The 24,224-nt window shown below is 51.8% G+C and overlaps 3 protein-coding genes and 3 long non-coding RNA genes across 6 annotated transcripts; all 6 read right to left on the bottom strand.

Moving 5' to 3' along the window:
* Positions 1–2,931: 2,931 nt before the first annotated feature.
* Positions 2,932–3,850, bottom strand: LOC146761202 (uncharacterized). Its single transcript, XR_014945581.1, has 2 exons — positions 3,771–3,850; positions 2,932–3,032 (listed from the first exon to the last, which is right to left on the bottom strand). It is a non-coding gene; the product is annotated as an uncharacterized LOC146761202 (long non-coding RNA).
* Positions 3,851–4,827: 977 nt separating this feature from the next.
* LOC146761203 (rho GTPase-activating protein 32-like) lies at positions 4,828–7,159 on the bottom strand. Its single transcript, XM_085545944.1, has 3 exons — positions 6,096–7,159; positions 5,586–5,734; positions 4,828–5,335 (listed from the first exon to the last, which is right to left on the bottom strand). Exons 1-3 carry the CDS (start codon positions 6,350–6,352, stop codon positions 4,917–4,919), a joined length of 825 nt encoding a protein of 274 aa, XP_085402070.1. The 5' UTR covers positions 6,353–7,159; the 3' UTR covers positions 4,828–4,916.
* On the bottom strand, positions 7,111–10,350 carry LOC146761204 (rho GTPase-activating protein 32-like). The gene is made up of 8 exons (XM_085547753.1): positions 10,285–10,350; positions 9,685–9,766; positions 9,068–9,211; positions 8,531–8,633; positions 8,241–8,373; positions 7,657–7,739; positions 7,187–7,294; positions 7,111–7,129 (listed from the first exon to the last, which is right to left on the bottom strand). The coding sequence occupies exons 1-8, from the start codon at positions 10,348–10,350 to the stop codon at positions 7,111–7,113; spliced, it is 738 nt and encodes a 245-aa protein (XP_085403879.1).
* A 4,852-nt stretch (positions 10,351–15,202) lies between these two features.
* LOC146761205 (uncharacterized) lies at positions 15,203–16,121 on the bottom strand. Its single transcript, XR_014945582.1, has 2 exons — positions 16,042–16,121; positions 15,203–15,303 (listed from the first exon to the last, which is right to left on the bottom strand). It is a non-coding gene; the product is annotated as an uncharacterized LOC146761205 (long non-coding RNA).
* Positions 16,122–17,098: 977 nt separating this feature from the next.
* LOC146761206 (rho GTPase-activating protein 32-like) lies at positions 17,099–19,430 on the bottom strand. Its single transcript, XM_085545945.1, has 3 exons — positions 18,367–19,430; positions 17,857–18,005; positions 17,099–17,606 (listed from the first exon to the last, which is right to left on the bottom strand). The coding sequence occupies exons 1-3, from the start codon at positions 18,621–18,623 to the stop codon at positions 17,188–17,190; spliced, it is 825 nt and encodes a 274-aa protein (XP_085402071.1). The 5' UTR covers positions 18,624–19,430; the 3' UTR covers positions 17,099–17,187.
* A 1,167-nt stretch (positions 19,431–20,597) lies between these two features.
* Positions 20,598–21,993, bottom strand: LOC146761207 (uncharacterized). Its single transcript, XR_014945583.1, has 4 exons — positions 21,955–21,993; positions 21,339–21,482; positions 20,802–20,904; positions 20,598–20,644 (listed from the first exon to the last, which is right to left on the bottom strand). It is a non-coding gene; the product is annotated as an uncharacterized LOC146761207 (long non-coding RNA).
* Positions 21,994–24,224: the final 2,231 nt, after the last annotated feature.

The raw sequence follows: 24,224 nt of genomic DNA on the forward strand, positions 1-24,224 counted from the left end.
AGTATGAAAGATGAACAGAAAGGAAATAGATTCATTCAAATAACCTACTTAATCCTCTCCCCATCAAAAAGGAAGCCTTCTGGGCACTGTTACAAGCTGCTCCTAGAACAACTTGCACCACAAACTGCGGTACATACATCTTCTTCCCACAGCACCCTCCCCTCTCTGGTTAGTGTCAGATTCACTCAGGTTAAAATACGTGGATTAGAACAGCCATTCAGTTCTGCTGAGGCAGGATCCCAGCGTTGGGGTGTCCCCCAGTCCCATTCCCTGCTTTTCCCAGCACAAGTGAGGAAAGGAACAGCAACTGACATCACCTACCCAGACTTCTGCAGGGCCTTCCATTCAGTCTCACATCACAGCGAGAAGCAGGAGAGCTCTCGTTGCACAAAGCTCGGGGCTGCAGAAATCAAGGCTGCCTCTAAGGTGGTGCTTCAAACAACATGTGTAATTGGACACGAGACATGAAAGACAGGGCTGCAAGCGCAACATCAGCGCTTCCTGCAGAGCACATCGCACAGCTGTAGGCACACTGCAGAAGACTCACACAGCACCTGAGAGGTAACAGCTCAGGAAGGAAAACCTTACCCTGTGAACACAGCCACAAGCTACTCTCTTCTTCGTGGCCTTCATTCACACCGAGCATTTCCCTCAAGAGTGCTGCTCAAGGTGATGCTGTCTCCAGCTGTTGGCCACTTGCACTGCTGGACGCTGCACCCACAGCTCATTCTGCTTGAAGTAAAGCCTGCTGGCTTCACTCCAAAGCACAGGCACAGGCCACAGCCTGATCCACCTGCTTTGTCTGAAAAGCTTCTAAAGCTGCTCTCATTGGATCCCTTCTGCTGCTCGTTCTCTCTGGGCAGGAAGCTCTACTCTCACAGCAACAGCCAAGAGCTGGAAGGCTGGAAACGCCTCCAATCCCCACGGATGATTCTGTCTACAAACACAACAGCTGCCTGCTCTTCAGCAGGGGGATGCTCACCCAGCAAAGCGCTCACCCAGCAGATACCTTTTCCATACTCTCAGAGCAGTCACAACAGTGTGCAGCCCTTGGCACTGCATTTCCAATCAAGGTAAACATAGATCTAAGCTACTCCTTCTGTGTTAATACTTAGATTCCCAGTTGCAGTTGGAGCTCGAGAGCTCAACACAACAGATATGACACGAGGTGCAACTGGAAGACGTGTCTCCAAGCCAACAAAAGCCAACTCACCAACCAAGAGCCAGGTCTTGCTAATTCAACTGATCAGAGCATGTGGGAGCGGGCCGGACATCAGACCACAAGTGTCCATTTCCACTGCAGCTCCATCTAGAGAAGAGCACCAATCAGCAGGTGAGAATGAATTCATTCACAGGCTGCACAATGAGTCAGTTCTTTACACAAAAATACCCCACATTGATCCCCACAAAAAAGGAAACGGCAGGAGCTAATACGGACCAAAGAGGTTCTTGTTCCTACGCCTCATCCTCTCACCCCAAGTCCTGGGTGATGCCCACAGGCTTCAAGTCAGGTCTCAAATCCATTGGACTCCTGTCTCTGGATTTGCCCTGGTCTGGCCCAAGCCCCGGTCCTACCATAGGATTGTAGAATTACTCAGGTTGGAAAAGACCTTGAAGATGATCAAGTCCAACCGCAGCCTAACCAGTACCCTAACTCTAAAAGCCCTACACTAAATCATATCCCTGAGTACCACATCCAAATGGCTCTTAAATACAACCAGGGATGGCGATTCAACCACCTCCCTTGGGAGCCTATTCCAGTCACCAATGCCGAGTACAGAGGCAGGATGACTTCCCTAGTCCTGCTCACCACACCATTCCTGATACAAGCCAGGATTCCATTGGCCCTCTTGGCCACCTGGGCACACTGCTGGCTCATATTCAGCCGAGTGTCCATCAGCACACCAAGGTCTCTTTTCTTCTGGGAGCTTTCCAGCCACACCTCCCCAAGCCTGTAGGGTTGCCTGGGGTTGTTGTGACCAAAATGCAGGACCCGACACTTGGCCCTCATGAAACTCATGCCGTTAGCATGAGTTAACCAGATAGACCCTGGGATGCAGACTGCTCTCCAAAGCCCAACTGGACACCAGCACACAAGAAGTTGATCAGATCCATCCCCAAGCAAGCACCAAGCCTCCCCAGGAAACTCTTTGCCATCAGCTCCGTCATCGCCTTTCCTTTCCTCCACACCTCAATCCCAAAGTAGTTCCCACATCTGCCAGCACGTGTTACCTCCCACCTTCTCATCGCACAGTGCTTCAACAGCACCAAATTTGCTTCTGGGGCCCTCCTTCACCTCACTGTGCTAACACTCAACTGTCATTATGATTAAACCACATTCTTTCTTTCCTCCTCAAAATAAAATGATTCTCAGACTAGAGGAATAGAAGGCTGAATCTGAGACACCCCCAGTCTGCAAAATAATCTGCTGCTTGGAAGCAAAGCGCTGTGCCAAGGAGTGCAGCTGCAAGCCGCAGGAGAAAAGTCACCATGCTGCCCTTCTCCTTTAGAACAGAAGGAAACACCACAGAAAGACACAGCAGGCTTCACAAGCTCAAAATCCAGCACATCAAGCTGGCAAGAGATGATTCTGAACTGCCCTCGTTTACACTCATCTCCACAGTGGGGTCCGTCGTGGAGAGCTGAGAAGGAACTTACTGGCAGAGGCAGGGCCCTTCCCTGCAGCACTCCTTCTGGTAGTTCAGATTTAACTTACACAGAAATCCTAGCAGACGTTCTCACTGAGAACTGCACCTAAAATTCTTCCTTCCAGAGGAAAACAGGCCCAACACGCGGTTGTATACAATGCTTTCATCAAAACGAAGCAGAGATGGCACAGCAGGACAGACCTACTCAGAGTGCATGTTAGAAGCCATTCAAGAACCTAGTCGTTCTTGCTGCAGGTCCCCCGACTTCTGTTAAAAGCTGAACTGTCTCCAGAGCACCTGTTTCCATCAGCTGCCACCATCTAAAACAGCCAGCCTTCCTGCGGTCACCTGGCCCAAACATCCCTTTTGCTCTACGCTTGATTCCTGCAAGAGATCACAGTAAGGGATCACAGTGCTGGCACAGCTGAAACATAAAGGGTGTGCGAGTTCCCTGTTAGCACTCAGTGTGAACAAATCTACCAATGAGCAACACCGTGAATCCTCACTCACCTCAGCAGAGGTCAGCCCGCACCCCAGCCTTCCGCCTATCCACGTGCACATGCACACATGTGCAATGCTCTGCCCCTTCTACACACCCTCATGCACGCAACGCATCTTGTACCCTCCTTAGCATTCACAAACGTGCAAACCATCCCTGGGAACACATATGTGCCAACAAATACCACAAAACATCCCTTTGTCTCCACCTGTGTGCAACCCAACTCCTCACACACCCCTGTGCAAACACACAATTGTGCCACCGCATCCACGCACTATCCGTGTGCTCACACACACTCATGCAACCACATCCCTTGGTGCAGCCCTGTGCGCACACACACAGACACATGTGCAGCCCCTTCCTTTCACTCCCAAAGTGCACACACACACCGGTACCACAATGTCCTTGCGCAGCTCCAACACTCTGCACACCCCTGTGCACGCACATATACGTGCAGGCTCGTCCTTACACACATACCCACTGACCTACACACACCTGAGCAACCCCACTGATTTGTACACTCATGGACACAAATGTGTGTGCAACACCATTGGTGCACAAATACACACAAACACACAAACTCATGGAACCCCACTGCTTTGTGCAATGCTGTGCACACTCACGTGTGTCATGCACTGATTTCCCAGCCAGTCCTCGTGGGGCCTCTTACTTAGGACGGGAGTGCAGGGGAGCAGCCAGAAGCTGTCTGCATTCCCTGCTGTCTGCTGGGCAGTTTTTCTGGAGATGCTTGGGTTGCTTTGCTTTTCCTTGGGAGGTGGGAATGAGCTTTGGGTTGGAGGCACATCCCGTGCCAGAGCATCCCAATGGCATGCGTGGGATCAGCAGGTCTGTCAGAGAAGTGGGTGAGGTTGCACACCAAGCTGCAGCAGAGGAAGGGGAGGAGGTTCCAGCACAGCTCTGCACCATTCTCTGCCACACTGGGCAGCTTGTTCCTGGCTCAGCAGTGCCATCAGACAAGAAGCAGGGAAGGAAATCAAGGATGGTGGGTACCATCAAATGCTGTCGGTGCATGCCTTCGTAAGAAAAACAGACCCAGAGCTTGTGGGTTGTTTCTGCTTTGGTAGCATTCATGTGCTGTAGCTGAGCAAAAGGTTGTGCTGCTTGAATCTTCTGCAAGAGCCGCCTACCAGTAAATGTCTGCAGAGATAGAGGATGTGACAGAAAGCATTTGTCTCCACGACAGTGTAGTTACACTTGGTCGAGAGAGTGAGAGAGGCAGGCAGCACTGCCTGATGTTGGTCAGGGTGAGCTCCTCCTGCCGCAGCGCGATGATGGCAGGGCTGGAGATGATCTGCAGGGACAGCTCACAGGTGGGAGCCAGGAATGGACACGGTGGGAGGACAGAAGTGTCAGGGAGCAGCCACGGCGTTGAAGAGCATCCAAAAAGCAATAAAAAAAAGCACTGAAAAGCATCACAAAGCCACAGCCAGGAGGCTTGCAGTTTTCATGAGCAGTATCCAGGATGCTAGAGACTATTTGCTGCCATAAAAAATGGTAGCAGAGCTCTCACTGCAGGCATCCCAAAGTCAGGCAAAATGTGAACACATCCAGAGCTCTGCTGCACGCACCCCACAGCCAGAGCGTTGCAAGCTGAGCTGCCTTGCTGTTTCTTGCACTCTTCCCAGTCCCTGTGAATGAAGACTTGGAATGCAGCCAAAGTGTTGATTGAGCACGAGCGTGCCTTTATTCAATGGGACAAAGGAGGGCGTGAGAGGTCCAGGCTTTAAGATGGGACTCATCCTCTGTTGTTAAGGAGGGAGTGGCTCAGAGCTCCTGCTGTTACTTGGAGCCTGGGCCTGGTGGCCTGATTCTATGCCCCCCTCCAAGGGGCTCGTCATCTCCTCTGCGTCGCTGACCTGAGCCTGTATGGTGCTGCTGCTGTCGGGGCATTCAGGCTGTGCTTGGGCTGGGCTGCACTGCAGAAGCACTGGGTCCAGGCTGGTGCCTGTGGTGTCTGGCAGGCTCAGGTCAGCAGCTTCAGCAGGGATGGGATGAATGAGGGCTTGAACTTCGATGACGTTCTTCTCTTGATCACTGCTGTCATATGGAAGGCTTTCATTGGAACTGCAGCATCCTGTGCTTCCCATGAGTTCTCCATTGATGGAAGCACAGGATGCATCATCGTCACATGCCCTGAGTCTTCGGGGTACATGAGGGCTGGAGTCACCTAGGAAGGAGTAGATGCACAGCGGTTAGTGTCGAACATTCGCAAGATGAATCATGGAAGAGGTTCTTGACATTTGGCTATGTATGGGTGGTGGGCAGAAGCAAATAGGCTTCTAACAACAGTGTCACTGTCTTGAAAGTGATCCTCGTGCAGGATCCTCCTCGTGAAGGAGGTACAAGCCCACTGAAAGCATGAATTCTAGCTGTGTTGCTCACAAGCAGTGTTTTGAAAGCTGGATTTGCACTCTTACCTGCCAGGACCACGACTTCTGCTTCTGATGGCTCCCTGGCACTGCGCTGCAGTTGGTGTTCGGCCACAGGTGATGGTCTTTGCAGGCAGAGGCAGGAACACCAACTGCCGCAGCGCGATGACTCCATCCTCTTTCTGGGAGAACTTGCTCTGGAGAGAGAAAACAGAGCATGCTGTCAGTCGTGGTGTAGGGTGAAGGAAGAGCTGCTCCGAGCCCTTGACAACAGTTGCCCGTTCCTGGCACTGCCTGCTTTCTGCTGAAACACAGCTTAGAAACGCGCTCTGTTTCAAACAGCAGAGGACGCTTCCATTCCTACAGCTCCGCCCTCAAGTCCTGCTGGCTACATTTCTCTCAACCATGTCAAGCAAGATGTGGAGCATGTGAGCAAAGGCTCCACAGCAGGACAGGACAGGAGCTGGCAGGCTCATATATATATAATGGACAAAAATTAAACCAATAAAACCCAACCGACCAATGATGATAGGGGCTGGAAAGGGAAGTCCTCTTTACCTTTTAGATGGAAAATCAATTACTGTGTGGAAGTTCCCCTGTACAACTGCGGGGGCTTCCTCCTCTTCTATCTCGCTGCTCTGTGTCACAGTGGGAGAGCTGCTCTGGCCGTTTCTCTCAGCCTGTGCCTCCTGCACGGTGAGCAGCTTCGTGGCAGGAGGAGACACCCACACAGACTTTAGCCCGGCCAGAGAACTGTGCCCTGCAAGGGAAAACCACAGGTAAGAGGGAGGATCAGTCAGCAGCAGCACAGCCATCCCAGTTCTGCATTTCTCTCAGACTTGCTTATCCGAGACACTGGAAGACGAGGAGCTCAAACTAACCATGTGCTTAGAGGTATGCTCGTGGCAAAGGACACAGCCACAATTAAGAGCAGCTCAATGTATCAAAATAGGCAAACGAAAACCCTATTAAAACTAGTGGGCAGGGAACTCAGAAAGGTTCGCTGCCACACTTCAATCATGCATCACCTGCTGGCAAAACATCTTAACAGCAGTGACAGTTTTCTCCATGTAAGGTTTGGGTTTGGACACACTAAGGACATAGCAACAGGGTGCCATATTCTAATCTAAGCCCAGAAGCCTGTTGTCTCCTCGACAGTTAGAGCATTTTTAGAGGTCTTAGAGAAGGCCTGGATTGGATCAAGATGTCAGATCAAGATCAAGCTAATGGAGGAAGATGCTCACCCTCTCCCACGGCTGGTGTGGATTTGGAGCAGAAGATGACGTCTGTGTGGCTTATGATGAACTCAACAACAGCCGACTGCGTCTGCAGCTCCATACAGGCAACTTCTCCGCTGGCGCAGGCAGACTGGCTCTGCTGGGATCTGAAGAAAAGGCAGATCTTACAAATCATTTCCCCAAGATCATTTCCCCAAGTATGAATTTTTGCAGAGAAAAACTGTCAAACTGGGCTCTGGAGACTTCCGCAGTGGGCCATCAGCAATGCCACTGACAAAATTCTCAAGGAAGTTCAAGGACACAATAGACCCATCTAAACATGAGAGCAGAAACTGTCATCTAGAAATTGTGCCCCTGGGGTTGGGAGAGAGCAGAAGTAAGCATGGTGTTGAAACGGAAAAAGAAGTTTACCTTAAAAGGTTTGGAGCCCACACTATCGCTAAATTCTTAGCGTCCATGTTGGTGACGGAGCTGTTCCCGGCTAGAGACGCCAAGTGTCTCATCAGGTATTCCAGCGTCCTGGAAAACAAGAGAGGCAGATGTTCAGCACCAAAAAGCAAGCGGTGCTGCAGTGCACAAAACAAACCTCACTTCATGCTAGTGGTTGTCATTGCTACTGTCCCTGAATATGAAGTAGATAAAACGTTTCCAATGGCACCACGCTGCAGTACCAAGCCCTGCAAAGCACAGCCGCAGCCATTGGCTGCACCAATCGTACCCCCGTGCCAAGGAACTGACCCAATCCATTGACCCAGTGCAGCCTTCAGCCGCTTCAGCGTGCACAGGCATGATGTTGCAGGTGTGAGGCAACACCTGGAATCGCATCATTGCCCTCTGAAAGGCAGCAGGGCTGAGCTCAGCAGACCGAGCGCAGCACTGACCTGTAGTGAGGAGCGGGCAGCTGCTGGATGGCTTCCTGCATTCTGTGCATCCGCTCCTCCTCTGTGGCAGCACAAACAGCGTCCTGGAAAAAGGCAGGAAGGGATTCAGACACCAGTCAGGCTGGAGAGCTGCCACAGGTTTGGGAACCATGGGGACAGCGCGCTGGTGGTCAGCACCGAGGCAGACTCGATGCCTTCCAAGAGGCATCAGGGGAACACAGCGGCACACAGCCTGTGTCATTGAGGTCAAGCAGTGCAAGCTCTGGGGGCTTTACTGCCTGATTGCACAGCACAGCTCCTCGCAGCAGGCATTCCTCTCCAAGTCCACTTTGCTATTAACCCCATTCTACCAATAGCTGGGGAACAGCAAAGGAAAGGGAATTCTCACAAGCATTGTGAATAGCTTAAATAAGCACCTCCTGGCACCACCACAAGTGGCATCAGTGAGAGGCAGGATGTGGCAAAGGCATGCCTCATGGGGCTAACAGAAAGAAGACCTCAGAACTGGGGCACTGCTGCAACCACTAGCCAGGACGCCCAGGGAACAGGTATGTGTCATTTCCAAGACATTGCCCTGAGCTTACCGAGAACTTGTCATACAGTTGGTCGGTCAGGAGAGGGTTCGGGAGCTCCCTGAAGTACAACTTGCACAGGGAGCTCACGCTGTGAAGTTCTCGGACGCTTAGCTCGGGAACCTGCTCCGTATCGAATTCATGGCTGCAGAGAAGGACACAGAATTGGGCAGAGGGCTTTGAGAAAGAGGAAAACAAGTCCAAAGACACACATACAGTCAAGAAAAGGAAGAGGTTCCTCTGAACGCCTGCAGCATGGCACGGGCCCCTACTGACATATGTGTCAGTTGCAGCACTCTTACCGTAGTTGCTGGATCCTGGATGCCACGCCGGACAGGCGGTATATCCCCCGCACCACACCATGTTCCTCAATGAATTGAGCGCAGCTCAGGAGGACCTGGGGGACTACAGAACAAGAGCCAGCGGTTAGCTCAGCTTCTTACTTAAGTCCTGGTTCAGGCCGTGCTCTTCTCACATCCCATCCTCTAAGCCCAGCCGGGCTACCGCTTGCTTCCTCCTTACAGGAGAAAGCTGGCAGAGACAGCTGTGAGGATAGTGCACAGAGACGCGTTCTTGGCTTTCCAGAAATGCCACGACCTATCAACAGCCTGGAGAAAGTAATTCTGGCAAAGCCACAGACACTGCAAGTCCCATCACAGCTCCCTGGGGAATGGAAGAATCCAATCTCACATCCAGAAGAGCTAGGGAAAGGATGCAGGATGCTCTCTGTGGCTAGAAGCCTTCCTACGTTTTCAGGCTGAAACAATTTCTGGATATGATCTCCCTTTCAACTTTAGATGCCCAACGGAGAAAGATCTCAGGAATGGGTTGTTCCTTACCATCACGGCCAGAGCGGAGAAGGTGCTCCCCCAGGTCACAGCCAAACACCCCTTCCTTCGTTGGCTCCGGCTCCGTTGCTCTCCTGGGGCGGGCCTTCACCAAGGAACGAAGGAAGGTACTGAGCTTGCCCCGTTTCTTCAGCACTGCACAACAAAACAAAGAAACCAGTTCATTTCAGGCTTGGATCGGTTGGACGAGGCCGATCATAACACATTCGACCGAGCACGTAACAACAGGAAGAACATTCCGAACAAGGACACGCAAGAACGGTTTTCCCCATCCCTGCAACTGCCCAAGGCCAGGTCAGAAGGGGCCCCATACAGCCTGCTCTCATCTCCAGCTAAATGCACAGGCTGGCGACCCAGACTGAGGCAGGGGCCTTGGAGCCTGAGGATCCTTTAGGCCCCTTCCAATCCCAAGCCATTCAAGGAGGATTCTGTGACTTCCCCATGCCCAAGAATAAAATAAACACAGTGAGATTGGGCCAGATCTCTGCGTGTTCCGCTTAATGCAGTCCTCTTGCTAAGCTTGCTCATCTCGGGCATTAACAAAACCCCTGAAAGCCAAGCTGTGTCCCCATTTTATTAATCCGCATTGTCAAATGTAAAACACGTACCTGGCTTTGGCAAGGAATTGACGAGGGACTCGGGAACTTTTCTGCTGATGAGTTCCACGCACTCACCAGGGAAAAACCCGACCTGGAACAAGAACAAAAAGACAGGTGGGCATTAGCCCAAGCTCAGCACCAAAGGGAAGGTCCTCTGACACCGACACAGGGCAACTGCTTGCGTCTAGAAGCCGTCCTGTGCAGGCAGAGCAGCTCCAGTCTGAGATTCCTGACTCTACTCAAGTTGTGCTCTCTAGTCGGAAACGTGTGCCTACCTCAAAGCCACGCTTGCCTCTCCACCAGGGGCTCAGCTCCTTTGGTGGCATAGCAACTATGCACACCAAGTCTCCAACCTGCAAGAGATTGAAACATCAATCCCAGCTTCAGCACAGCTGGCAGGAAAGCACAGCTCAAATAACTGCCTGATTCTTTGCTGCAGAATATCCTCAAGCTTGACAGCAAGGGAGACATTTTGAAGGAGTCTTGAGAGTATTCGAAAGGCGTTCACACCCTATACTACTCTCCCGTGCATGACAACAAGGAACGCCTGGAACTGCTTACCTCCAGGGAGAGCTCATCCGGCCCCTGGGCGACGTGGCTCTTAATAACATGGGCTGCCGCAATCGCCGGAACGTTAAGAGATGACACCGCACGCTCCAGCTGCGGCTTCCGCATGTTATCAGCCTGCAAAACAGAGCACAAGCCTTGGTCAGGAGCTGAGGACAAACCAGGAGGATTTCAAGGTGAGGAGCACATCTGCAGAGAAAGCTGCAGCAAATGCGCTCCATCCTTGTCGGGAGCACTTCAGAAGGAGCTGCACATCTCATCACAGTTGTTTCTCTTCCTGGCGTGCATTGCCAGGCCATGCAAAGATGCATCTCTCTCTACCCAGACTAATCAGCAGTGGCACTGGTGCAGACAGGTGGCCAGGCCCTTTTTGGCCCATTCTTTCCTGCAGGAGAGTACATCTGCAGCTCCCTCTGCTGGCTCAACACAGGGAACAAAGACCAGCCAGAGCTTCATACTGTACCTCCGTCGCCGCCACCTCAGGCTCGCGGCTGATCCCACTGCACGCGACACCCATCACAGCAAGTGTGAAGAGCTGGAACAGAGCAGAAACACTTCTGTTTTCTCTGTTCACACAGCACAGTATGGGGACACTTCTTCAGAACTACCCTCGCATGCCCTGCGGCAAAACCATGAAGGGGGACAAAACATGGCATGTACCTGGCAGTGAGATCACCTCAAGCTACCTGCAGCAGTTCCTTGTCGCTTTGCTCAGATGTAATGAGAGCAAAAGCTGCACCGAGGCAGTGGGCGGATGGTGAAGAGAGGAGAGAGAAAGAGCAGGTCAGCGAGCAGGGCTAAGACAGCCATGGAATAACACACACAGCACAACCGTCCCATCCCCTTGCTGCAAGACATGCTGAGTCTCAGGCTACGTGATGCCTGTCCTCCCAGCAACTTTACGATGCTTCCACAACTGAGTAAAGACGACGACGGAAGAAGCACCGAACGGGTGCCACCTTTACGGATAGCCCCTTTGGAACGTGTGTACCGGGGGAAAATTACGTCTGATGGTCAAGAGTAAGTAATATGGTGCTGTGAGCTCCGACAGCCAGCAGTTCTCAACACCTCACTGCCCACCCGTCCATCCCACGTTGGCTCAGCTTACCTACAAGATGCTGCGCACGATGGTGTGAAGAAAAAGGCACTAAAGGCACTAAAGGCACTAAAGGCACAAGAGCAACAAACCAACCAACTACTCCGACCACTAGCTCACCCACAAAGGAGCACAGAACGCACCGCTCCTCCCCTCATTCCAGACGCTTATGACATCACCAAGGGCCAACAGCCTGGTCCACCATGACCCCCCACAAGGCGGGGAGGCAAGACCAAGTGGTCACGTCTATTTCCAACACGGCACCACAACATTCCAGAACTCAGTGTGGGTTTGGAATTCTATCCTGGTGTGGCAGCGCAATGGGAGGTGTTAGGGCACAGCTGAAGAGCAGACAGACACCGGATGTTTCCAAAGGAGGGTGCCAGAATAACTCTCAGCAGTCTCTTGCAGGGCTCTTTGGGATGCTTCAAACCCATTTTCACTGCATAGGTCATTTCTAGAAAGTCCAGCCGACAAATGCTCACTTTGTCTGGGTAACGCCTCTATGCATCATGAATGAAAAATAAAATAAAATGGGCACGTGACCTTGTGACCTCTCTGCTCTTGTTGTCAGCCAGACACCTAAGATGAGCATTACGTGTTCGTGCTCCTGAATGAAGATTCACCCAAGTCTGTGTTCCACTCTGCTCCATCTCTGGGTCTAAAAGAAACACAGACAGAGATGATTACAAGATCCTTTGCACATATGAAAGCTCAGGGTGCACACTAATTCTCTTTAGCAAGAAATACTACTTGAGAATTCACAGAATCCACACATAAACTTTCTTTCTTTTTAAACCTTTTCCTTTGTACATGATTCCACTATTTATACCCTCAATTAATGATTCATACTGCACATGATGTTATGATGTAGAATATTGACAGCAACAGCACAAAACCATGACAGAATCCACAGACAGTTTTTTGAGAGGTAGTATGAAAGATGAACAGAAAGGAAATAGATTCATTCAAATAACCTACTTAATCCTCTCCCCATCAAAAAGGAAGCCTTCTGGGCACTGTTACAAGCTGCTCCTAGAACAACTTGCACCACAAACTGCGGTACATACATCTTCTTCCCACAGCACCCTCCCCTCTCTGGTTAGTGTCAGATTCACTCAGGTTAAAATACGTGGATCAGAACAGCCATTCAGTTCTGCTGAGGCAGGATCCCACTGCCGGGATGTCCCCCAGTCCCATTTCCTGCTTTTCCCAGCACGGGTGGTGAAGGGAACAGCAACTGACATCACCTACCCAGACTTCTGCAGGGCCTTCCATTCAGTCTCACATCACAGCGAGAAGCAGGAGAGCTCTCGTTGCACAAAGCTCGGGGCTGCAGAAATCAAGGCTGCCTCTAAGGTGGTGCTTCAAACAACATGTGTAATTGGACACGAGACATGAAAGACAGGGCTGCAAGCGCAACATCAGCGCTTCCTGCAGAGCACATCGCACAGCTGTAGGCACACTGCAGAAGACTCACACAGCACCTGAGAGGTAACAGCTCAGGAAGGAAAACCTTACCCTGTGAACACAGCCACAAGCTACTCTCTTCTTCGTGGCCTTCATTCACACCGAGCATTTCCCTCAAGAGTGCTGCTCAAGGTGATGCTGTCTCCAGCTGTTGGCCACTTGCACTGCTGGACGCTGCACCCACAGCTCATTCTGCTTGAAGTAAAGCCTGCTGGCTTCACTCCAAAGCACAGGCACAGGCCACAGCCTGATCCACCTGCTTTGTCTGAAAAGCTTCTAAAGCTGCTCTCATTGGATCCCTTCTGCTGCTCGTTCTCTCTGGGCAGGAAGCTCTACTCTCACAGCAACAGCCAAGAGCTGGAAGGCTGGAAACGCCTCCAATCCCCACGGATGATTCTGTCTACAAACACAACAGCTGCCTGCTCTTCAGCAGGGGGATGCTCACCCAGCAAAGCGCTCACCCAGCAGATACCTTTTCCATACTCTCAGAGCAGTCACAACAGTGTGCAGCCCTTGGCACTGCATTTCCAATCAAGGTAAACATAGATCTAAGCTACTCCTTCTGTGTTAATACTTAGATTCCCAGTTGCAGTTGGAGCTCGAGAGCTCAACACAACAGATATGACACGAGGTGCAACTGGAAGACGTGTCTCCAAGCCAACAAAAGCCAACTCACCAACCAAGAGCCAGGTCTTGCTAATTCAACTGATCAGAGCATGTGGGAGCGGGCCGGACATCAGACCACAAGTGTCCATTTCCACTGCAGCTCCATCTAGAGAAGAGCACCAATCAGCAGGTGAGAATGAATTCATTCACAGGCTGCACAATGAGTCAGTTCTTTACACAAAAATACCCCACATTGATCCCCACAAAAAAGGAAACGGCAGGAGCTAATACGGACCAAAGAGGTTCTTGTTCCTACGCCTCATCCTCTCACCCCAAGTCCTGGGTGATGCCCACAGGCTTCAAGTCAGGTCTCAAATCCATTGGACTCCTGTCTCTGGATTTGCCCTGGTCTGGCCCAAGCCCCGGTCCTACCATAGGATTGTAGAATTACTCAGGTTGGAAAAGACCTTGAAGATGATCAAGTCCAACCGCAGCCTAACCAGTACCCTAACTCTAAAAGCCCTACACTAAATCATATCCCTGAGTACCACATCCAAATGGCTCTTAAATACAACCAGGGATGGCGATTCAACCACCTCCCTTGGGAGCCTATTCCAGTCACCAATGCCGAGTACAGAGGCAGGATGACTTCCCTAGTCCTGCTCACCACACCATTCCTGATACAAGCCAGGATTCCATTGGCCCTCTTGGCCACCTGGGCACACTGCTGGCTCATATTCAGCCGAGTGTCCATCAGCACACCAAGGTCTCTTTTCTTCTGGGAGCTTTCCAGCCACACCTCCCCAAGCCTGTAGGGTTGCCTGGGGTTGTTGTGACCAAAATGCAGGACCCGACACTTGGCCCTCATGAAACTCATGCCGTTAGCATGAGTTAACCAGATAGACCCTGGGATGCAGACTGCTCTCCAAAGCCCAACTGGACACCAGCACACAAGAAGTTGATCAGATCCATCCCCAAGCAAGCACCAAGCCTCCCCAGGAAACTCTTTGCCATCAGCTCCGTCATCGCCTTTCCTTTCCTCCACACCTCAATCCCAAAGTAGTTCCCACATCTGCCAGCACGTGTTACCTCCCACCTTCTCATCGCACAGTGCTTCAACAGCACCAAATTTGCTTCTGGGGCCCTCCTTCACCTCACTGTGCTAACACTCAACTGTCATTATGATTAAACCACATTCTTTCTTTCCTCCTCAAAATAAAATGATTCTCAGACTAGAGGAATAGAAGGCTGAATCTGAGACACCCCCAGTCTGCAAAATAATCTGCTGCTTGGAAGCAAAGCGCTGTGCCAAGGAGTGCAGCTGCAAGCCGCAGGAGAAAAGTCACCATGCTGCCCTTCTCCTTTAGAACAGAAGGAAACACCACAGAAAGACACAGCAGGCTTCACAAGCTCAAAATCCAGCACATCAAGCTGGCAAGAGATGATTCTGAACTGCCCTCGTTTACACTCATCTCCACAGTGGGGTCCGTCGTGGAGAGCTGAGAAGGAACTTACTGGCAGAGGCAGGGCCCTTCCCTGCAGCACTCCTTCTGGTAGTTCAGATTTAACTTACACAGAAATCCTAGCAGACGTTCTCACTGAGAACTGCACCTAAAATTCTTCCTTCCAGAGGAAAACAGGCCCAACACGCGGTTGTATACAATGCTTTCATCAAAACGAAGCAGAGATGGCACAGCAGGACAGACCTACTCAGAGTGCATGTTAGAAGCCATTCAAGAACCTAGTCGTTCTTGCTGCAGGTCCCCCGACTTCTGTTAAAAGCTGAACTGTCTCCAGAGCACCTGTTTCCATCAGCTGCCACCATCTAAAACAGCCAGCCTTCCTGCGGTCACCTGGCCCAAACATCCCTTTTGCTCTACGCTTGATTCCTGCAAGAGATCACAGTAAGGGATCACAGTGCTGGCACAGCTGAAACATAAAGGGTGTGCGAGTTCCCTGTTAGCACTCAGTGTGAACAAATCTACCAATGAGCAACACCGTGAATCCTCACTCACCTCAGCAGAGGTCAGCCCGCACCCCAGCCTTCCGCCTATCCACGTGCACATGCACACATGTGCAATGCTCTGCCCCTTCTACACACCCTCATGCACGCAACGCATCTTGTACCCTCCTTAGCATTCACAAACGTGCAAACCATCCCTGGGAACACATATGTGCCAACAAATACCACAAAACATCCCTTTGTCTCCACCTGTGTGCAACCCAACTCCTCACACACCCCTGTGCAAACACACAATTGTGCCACCGCATCCACGCACTATCCGTGTGCTCACACACACTCATGCAACCACATCCCTTGGTGCAGCCCTGTGCGCACACACACAGACACATGTGCAGCCCCTTCCTTTCACTCCCAAAGTGCACACACACACCGGTACCACAATGTCCTTGCGCAGCTCCAACACTCTGCACACCCCTGTGCACGCACATATACGTGCAGGCTCGTCCTTACACACATACCCACTGACCTACACACACCTGAGCAACCCCACTGATTTGTACACTCATGGACACAAATGTGTGTGCAACACCATTGGTGCACAAATACACACAAACACACAAACTCATGGAACCCCACTGCTTTGTGCAATGCTGTGCACACTCACGTGTGTCATGCACTGATTTCCCAGCCAGTCCTCGTGGGGCCTCTTACTTAGGACGGGAGTGCAGGGGAGCAGCCAGAAGCTGTCTGCATTCCCTGCTGTCTGCTGGGCAGTTTTTCTGGAGATGCTTGGGTTGCTTTGCTTTTCCTTGGGAGGTGGGAATGAGCTTTGGGTTGGAGGCACATCCCGTGCCAGAGCATCCCAATGGCATGCGTGGGATCAGCAGGTCTGTCAGAGAAGTGGGTGAGGTTGCACACCAAGCTGCAGCAGAGGAAGGGGAGGAGGTTCCAGCACAGCTCTGCACCATTCTCTGCCACACTGGGCAGCTTGTTCCTGGCTCAGCAGTGCCATCAGACAAGAAGCAGGGAAGGAAATCAAGGATGGTGGGTACCATCAAATGCTGTCGGTGCATGCCTTCGTAAGAAAAACAGACCCAGAGCTTGTGGGTTGTTTCTGCTTTGGTAGCATTCATGTGCTGTAGCTGAGCAAAAGGTTGTGCTGCTTGAATCTTCTGCAAGAGCCGCCTACCAGTAAATGTCTGCAGAGATAGAGGATGTGACAGAAAGCATTTGTCTCCACGACAGTGTAGTTACACTTGGTCGAGAGAGTGAGAGAGGCAGGCAGCACTGCCTGATGTTGGTCAGGGTGAGCTCCTCCTGCCGCAGCGCGATGATGGCAGGGCTGGAGATGATCTGCAGGGACAGCTCACAGGTGGGAGCCAGGAATGGACACGGTGGGAGGACAGAAGTGTCAGGGAGCAGCCACGGCGTTGAAGAGCATCCAAAAAGCAATAAAAAAAAGCACTGAAAAGCATCACAAAGCCACAGCCAGGAGGCTTGCAGTTTTCATGAGCAGTATCCAGGATGCTAGAGACTATTTGCTGCCATAAAAAATGGTAGCAGAGCTCTCACTGCAGGCATCCCAAAGTCAGGCAAAATGTGAACACATCCAGAGCTCTGCTGCACGCACCCCACAGCCAGAGCGTTGCAAGCTGAGCTGCCTTGCTGTTTCTTGCACTCTTCCCAGTCCCTGTGAATGAAGACTTGGAATGCAGCCAAAGTGTTGATTGAGCACGAGCGTGCCTTTATTCAATGGGACAAAGGAGGGCGTGAGAGGTCCAGGCTTTAAGATGGGACTCATCCTCTGTTGTTAAGGAGGGAGTGGCTCAGAGCTCCTGCTGTTACTTGGAGCCTGGGCCTGGTGGCCTGATTCTATGCCCCCCTCCAAGGGGCTCGTCATCTCCTCTGCGTCGCTGACCTGAGCCTGTATGGTGCTGCTGCTGTCGGGGCATTCAGGCTGTGCTTGGGCTGGGCTGCACTGCAGAAGCACTGGGTCCAGGCTGGTGCCTGTGGTGTCTGGCAGGCTCAGGTCAGCAGCTTCAGCAGGGATGGGATGAATGAGGGCTTGAACTTCGATGACGTTCTTCTCTTGATCACTGCTGTCATATGGAAGGCTTTCATTGGAACTGCAGCATCCTGTGCTTCCCATGAGTTCTCCATTGATGGAAGCACAGGATGCATCATCGTCACATGCCCTGAGTCTTCGGGGTACATGAGGGCTGGAGTCACCTAGGAAGGAGTAGATGCACAGCGGTTAGTGTCGAACATTCGCAAGATGAATCATGGAAGAGGTTCTTGACATTTGGCTATGTATGGGTGGTGGGCAGAAGCAAATAGGCTTCTAACAACAGTGTCACTGTCTTGAAAGTGATCCTCGTGCAGGATCCTCCTCGTGAAGGAGGTACAAGCCCACTGAAAGCATGAATTCTAGCTGTGTTGCTCACAAGCAGTGTTTTGAAAGCTGGATTTGCACTCTTACCTGCCAGGACCACGACTTCTGCTTCTGATGGCTCCCTGGCACTGCGCTGCAGTTGGTGTTCGGCCACAGGTGATGGTCTTTGCAGGCAGAGGCAGGAACACCAACTGCCGCAGCGCGATGACTCCATCCTCTTTCTGGGAGAACTTGCTCTGGAGAGAGAAAACAGAGCATGCTGTCAGTCGTGGTGTAGGGTGAAGGAAGAGCTGCTCCGAGCCCTTGACAACAGTTGCCCGTTCCTGGCACTGCCTGCTTTCTGCTGAAACACAGCTTAGAAACGCGCTCTGTTTCAAACAGCAGAGGACGCTTCCATTCCTACAGCTCCGCCCTCAAGTCCTGCTGGCTACATTTCTCTCAACCATGTCAAGCAAGATGTGGAGCATGTGAGCAAAGGCTCCACAGCAGGACAGGACAGGAGCTGGCAGGCTCATATATATATAATGGACAAAAATTAAACCAATAAAACCCAACCGACCAATGATGATAGGGGCTGGAAAGGGAAGTCCTCTTTACCTTTTAGATGGAAAATCAATTACTGTGTGGAAGTTCCCCTGTACAACTGCGGGGGCTTCCTCCTCTTCTATCTCGCTGCTCTGTGTCACAGTGGGAGAGCTGCTCTGGCCGTTTCTCTCAGCCTGTGCCTCCTGCACGGTGAGCAGCTTCGTGGCAGGAGGAGACACCCACACAGACTTTAGCCCGGCCAGAGAACTGTGCCCTGCAAGGGAAAACCACAGGTAAGAGGGAGGATCAGTCAGCAGCAGCACAGCCATCCCAGTTCTGCATTTCTCTCAGACTTGCTTATCCGAGACACTGGAAGACGAGGAGCTCAAACTAACCATGTGCTTAGAGGTATGCTCGTGGCAAAGGACACAGCCACAATTAAGAGCAGCTCAATGTATCAAAATAGGCAAACGAAAACCCTATTAAAACTAGTGGGCAGGGAACTCAGAAAGGTTCGCTGCCACACTTCAATCATGCATCACCTGCTGGCAAAACATCTTAACAGCAGTGACAGTTTTCTCCATGTAAGGTTTGGGTTTGGACACACTAAGGACATAGCAACAGGGTGCCATATTCTAATCTAAGCCCAGAAGCCTGTTGTCTCCTCGACAGTTAGAGCATTTTTAGAGGTCTTAGAGAAGGCCTGGATTGGATCAAGATGTCAGATCAAGATCAAGCTAATGGAGGAAGATGCTCACCCTCTCCCACGGCTGGTGTGGATTTGGAGCAGAAGATGACGTCTGTGTGGCTTATGATGAACTCAACAACAGCCGACTGCGTCTGCAGCTCCATACAGGCAACTTCTCCGCTGGCGCAGGCAGACTGGCTCTGCTGGGATCTGAAGAAAAGGCAGATCTTACAAATCATTTCCCCAAGATCATTTCCCCAAGTATGAATTTTTGCAGAGAAAAACTGTCAAACTGGGCTCTGGAGACTTCCGCAGTGGGCCATCAGCAATGCCACTGACAAAATTCTCAAGGAAGTTCAAGGACACAATAGACCCATCTAAACATGAGAGCAGAAACTGTCATCTAGAAATTGTGCCCCTGGGGTTGGGAGAGAGCAGAAGTAAGCATGGTGTTGAAACGGAAAAAGAAGTTTACCTTAAAAGGTTTGGAGCCCACACTATCGCTAAATTCTTAGCGTCCATGTTGGTGACGGAGCTGTTCCCGGCTAGAGACGCCAAGTGTCTCATCAGGTATTCCAGCGTCCTGGAAAACAAGAGAGGCAGATGTTCAGCACCAAAAAGCAAGCGGTGCTGCAGTGCACAAAACAAACCTCACTTCATGCTAGTGGTTGTCATTGCTACTGTCCCTGAATATGAAGTAGATAAAACGTTTCCAATGGCACCACGCTGCAGTACCAAGCCCTGCAAAGCACAGCCGCAGCCATTGGCTGCACCAATCGTACCCCCGTGCCAAGGAACTGACCCAATCCATTGACCCAGTGCAGCCTTCAGCCGCTTCAGCGTGCACAGGCATGATGTTGCAGGTGTGAGGCAACACCTGGAATCGCATCATTGCCCTCTGAAAGGCAGCAGGGCTGAGCTCAGCAGACCGAGCGCAGCACTGACCTGTAGTGAGGAGCGGGCAGCTGCTGGATGGCTTCCTGCATTCTGTGCATCCGCCCCTCCTCTGTGGCAGCACAAACAGCGTCCTGGAAAAAGGCAGGAAGGGATTCAGACACCAGTCAGGCTGGAGAGCTGCCACAGGTTTGGGAACCATGGGGACAGCGCGCTGGTGGTCAGCACCGAGGCAGACTCGATGCCTTCCAAGAGGCATCAGGGGAACACAGCGGCACACAGCCTGTGTCATTGAGGTCAAGCAGTGCAAGCTCTGGGGGCTTTACTGCCTGATTGCACAGCACAGCTCCTCGCAGCAGGCATTCCTCTCCAAGTCCACTTTGCTATTAACCCCATTCTACCAATAGCTGGGGAACAGCAAAGGAAAGGGAATTCTCACAAGCATTGTGAATAGCTTAAATAAGCACCTCCTGGCACCACCACAAGTGGCATCAGTGAGAGGCAGGATGTGGCAAAGGCATGCCTCATGGGGCTAACAGAAAGAAGACCTCAGAACTGGGGCACTGCTGCAACCACTAGCCAGGACGCCCAGGGAACAGGTATGTGTCATTTCCAAGACATTGCCCTGAGCTTACCGAGAACTTGTCATACAGTTGGTCGGTCAGGAGAGGGTTCGGGAGCTCCCTGAAGTACAACTTGCACAGGGAGCTCACGCTGTGAAGTTCTCGGACGCTTAGCTCGGGAACCTGCTCCGTATCGAATTCATGGCTGCAGAGAAGGACACAGAATTGGGCAGAGGGCTTTGAGAAAGAGGAAAACAAGTCCAAAGACACACATACAGTCAAGAAAAGGAAGAGGTTCCTCTGAACGCCTGCAGCATGGCACGGGCCCCTACTGACAGCTGTGTCAGTTGCAGCACTCTTACCGTAGTTGCTGGATCCTGGATGCCACGCCGGACAGGCGGTATATCCCCCGCACCACACCATGTTCCTCAATGAATTGAGCGCAGCTCAGGAGGACCTGGGGGACTACAGAACAAGAGCCAGCGGTTAGCTCAGCTTCTTACTTAAGTCCTGGTTCAGGCCGTGCTCTTCTCACATCCCATCCTCTAAGCCCAGCCGGGCTACCGCTTGCTTCCTCCTTACAGGAGAAAGCTGGCAGAGACAGCTGTGAGGATAGTGCACAGAGACGCGTTCTTGGCTTTCCAGAAATGCCACGACCTATCAACAGCCTGGAGAAAGTAATTCTGGCAAAGCCACAGACACTGCAAGTCCCATCACAGCTCCCTGGGGAATGGAAGAATCCAATCTCACATCCAGAAGAGCTAGGGAAAGGATGCAGGATGCTCTCTGTGGCTAGAAGCCTTCCTACGTTTTCAGGCTGAAACAATTTCTGGATATGATCTCCCTTTCAACTTTAGATGCCCAACGGAGAAAGATCTCAGGAATGGGTTGTTCCTTACCATCACGGCCAGAGCGGAGAAGGTGCTCCCCCAGGTCACAGCCAAACACCCCTTCCTTCGTTGGCTCCGGCTCCGTTGCTCTCCTGGGGCGGGCCTTCACCAAGGAACGAAGGAAGGTACTGAGCTTGCCCCGTTTCTTCAGCACTGCACAACAAAACAAAGAAACCAGTTCATTTCAGGCTTGGATCGGTTGGACGAGGCCGATCATAACACATTCGACCGAGCACGTAACAACAGGAAGAACATTCCGAACAAGGACACGCAAGAACGGTTTTCCCCATCCCTGCAACTGCCCAAGGCCAGGTCAGAAGGGGCCCCATACAGCCTGCTCTCATCTCCAGCTAAATGCACAGGCTGGCGACCCAGACTGAGGCAGGGGCCTTGGAGCCTGAGGATCCTTTAGGCCCCTTCCAATCCCAAGCCATTCAAGGAGGATTCTGTGACTTCCCCATGCCCAAGAATAAAATAAACACAGTGAGATTGGGCCAGATCTCTGCGTGTTCCGCTTAATGCAGTCCTCTTGCTAAGCTTGCTCATCTCGGGCATTAACAAAACCCCTGAAAGCCAAGCTGTGTCCCCATTTATTACTCCGCATTGTCAAATGTAAAACACGTACCTGGCTTTGGCAAGGAATTGACGAGGGACTCGGGAACCGCTGATGAGTTCCACGCACTCACCAGGGAAAAACCCGACCTGGAACAAGAACAAAAAGACAGGTGGGCATTAGCCCAAGCTCAGCACCAAAGGGAAGGTCCTCTGACACCGACACAGGGCAACTGCTTGCGTCTAGAAGCCGTCCTGTGCAGGCAGAGCAGCTCCAGTCTGAGATTCCTGACTCTACTCAAGTTGTGCTCTCTAGTCGGAAACGTGTGCCTACCTCAAAGCCACGCTTGCCTCTCCACCAGGGGCTCAGCTCCTTTGGTGGCATAGCAACTATGCACACCAAGTCTCCAACCTGCAAGAGACTGAAACATCAATCCCAGCTTCAGCACAGCTGGCAGGAAAGCACAGCTCAAATAACTGCCTGATTCTTTGCTGCAGAATATCCTCAAGCTTGACAGCAAGGGAGACATTTTGAAGGAGTCTTGAGAGTATTCGAAAGGCGTTCACACCCTATACTACTCTCCCGTGCATGACAACAAGGAACGCCTGGAACTGCTTACCTCCAGGGAGAGCTCATCCGGCCCCTGGGCGACGTGGCTCTTAATAACATGGGCTGCCGCAATCGCCGGAACGTTAAGAGATGACACCGCACGCTCCAGCTGCGGCTTCCGCATGTTATCAGCCTGCAAAACAGAGCACAAGCCTTGGTCAGGAGCTGAGGACAAACCAGGAGGATTTCAAGGTGAGGAGCACATCTGCAGAGAAAGCTGCAGCAAATGCGCTCCATCCTTGTCGGGAGCACTTCAGAAGGAGCTGCACATCTCATCACAGTTGTTTCTCTTCCTGGCGTGCATTGCCAGGCCATGCAAAGATGCATCTCTCTCTACCCAGACTAATCAGCAGTGGCACTGGTGCAGACAGGTGGCCAGGCCCTTTTTGGCCCATTCTTTCCTGCAGGAGAGTACATCTGCAGCTCCCTCTGCTGGCTCAACACAGGGAACAAAGACCAGCCAGAGCTTCATACTGTACCTCCGTCGCCGCCACCTCAGGCTCGCGGCTGATCCCACTGCACGCGACACCCATCACAGCAAGTGTGAAGAGCTGGAACAGAGCAGAAACACTTCTGTTTTCTCTGTTCACACAGCACAGTATGGGGACACTTCTTCAGAACTACCCTCGCATGCCCTGCGGCAAAACCATGAAGGGGGACAAAACATGGCATGTACCTGGCAGTGAGATCACCTCAAGCTACCTGCAGCAGTTCCTTGTCGCTTTGCTCAGATGTAATGAGAGCAAAAGCTGCACCGAGGCAGTGGGCGGATGGTGAAGAGAGGAGAGAGAAAGAGCAGGTCAGCGAGCAGGGCTAAGACAGCCATGGAATAACACACACAGCACAACCGTCCCATCCCCTTGCTGCAAGACATGCTGAGTCTCAGGCTACGTGATGCCTGTCCTCCCAGCAACTTTACGATGCTTCCACAACTGAGTAAAGACGACGACGGAAGAAGCACCGAACGGGTGCCACCTTTACGGATAGCCCCTTTGGAACGTGTGTACCGGGGGAAAATTACGTCTGATGGTCAAGAGTAAGTAATATGGTGCTGTGAGCTCCGACAGCCAGCAGTTCTCAACACCTCACTGCCCACCCGTCCATCCCACGTTGGCTCAGCTTACCTACAAGATGCTGCGCACGATGGTGTGAAGAAAAAGGCACTAAAGGCACTAAAGGCACTAAAGGCACAAGAGCAACAAACCAACCAACTACTCCGACCACTAGCTCACCCACAAAGGAGCACAGAACGCACCGCTCCTCCCCTCATTCCAGACGCTTATGACATCACCAAGGGCCAACAGCCTGGTCCACCATGACCCCCCACAAGGCGGGGAGGCAAGACCAAGTGGTCACGTCTATTTCCAACACGGCACCACAACATTCCAGAACTCAGTGTGGGTTTGGAATTCTATCCTGGTGTGGCAGCGCAATGGGAGGTGTTAGGGCACAGCTGAAGAGCAGACAGACACCGGATGTTTCCAAAGGAGGGTGCCAGAATAACTCTCAGCAGTCTCTTGCAGGGCTCTTTGGGATGCTTCAAACCCATTTTCACTGCATAGGTCATTTCTAGAAAGTCCAGCCGACAAATGCTCACTTTGTCTGGGTAACGCCTCTATGCATCATGAATGAAAAATAAAATAAAATGGGCACGTGACCTTGTGACCTCTCTGCTCTTGTTGTCAGCCAGACACCTAAGATGAGCATTACGTGTTCGTGCTCCTGAATGAAGA

The sequence above is a fragment of the Coturnix japonica genome, chromosome 4, assembly GCF_054131305.1.
Source record: "Coturnix japonica strain WE chromosome 4, WE-NBRP24, whole genome shotgun sequence".
Taxonomy (NCBI): Eukaryota; Metazoa; Chordata; class Aves; order Galliformes; family Phasianidae; genus Coturnix; species Coturnix japonica.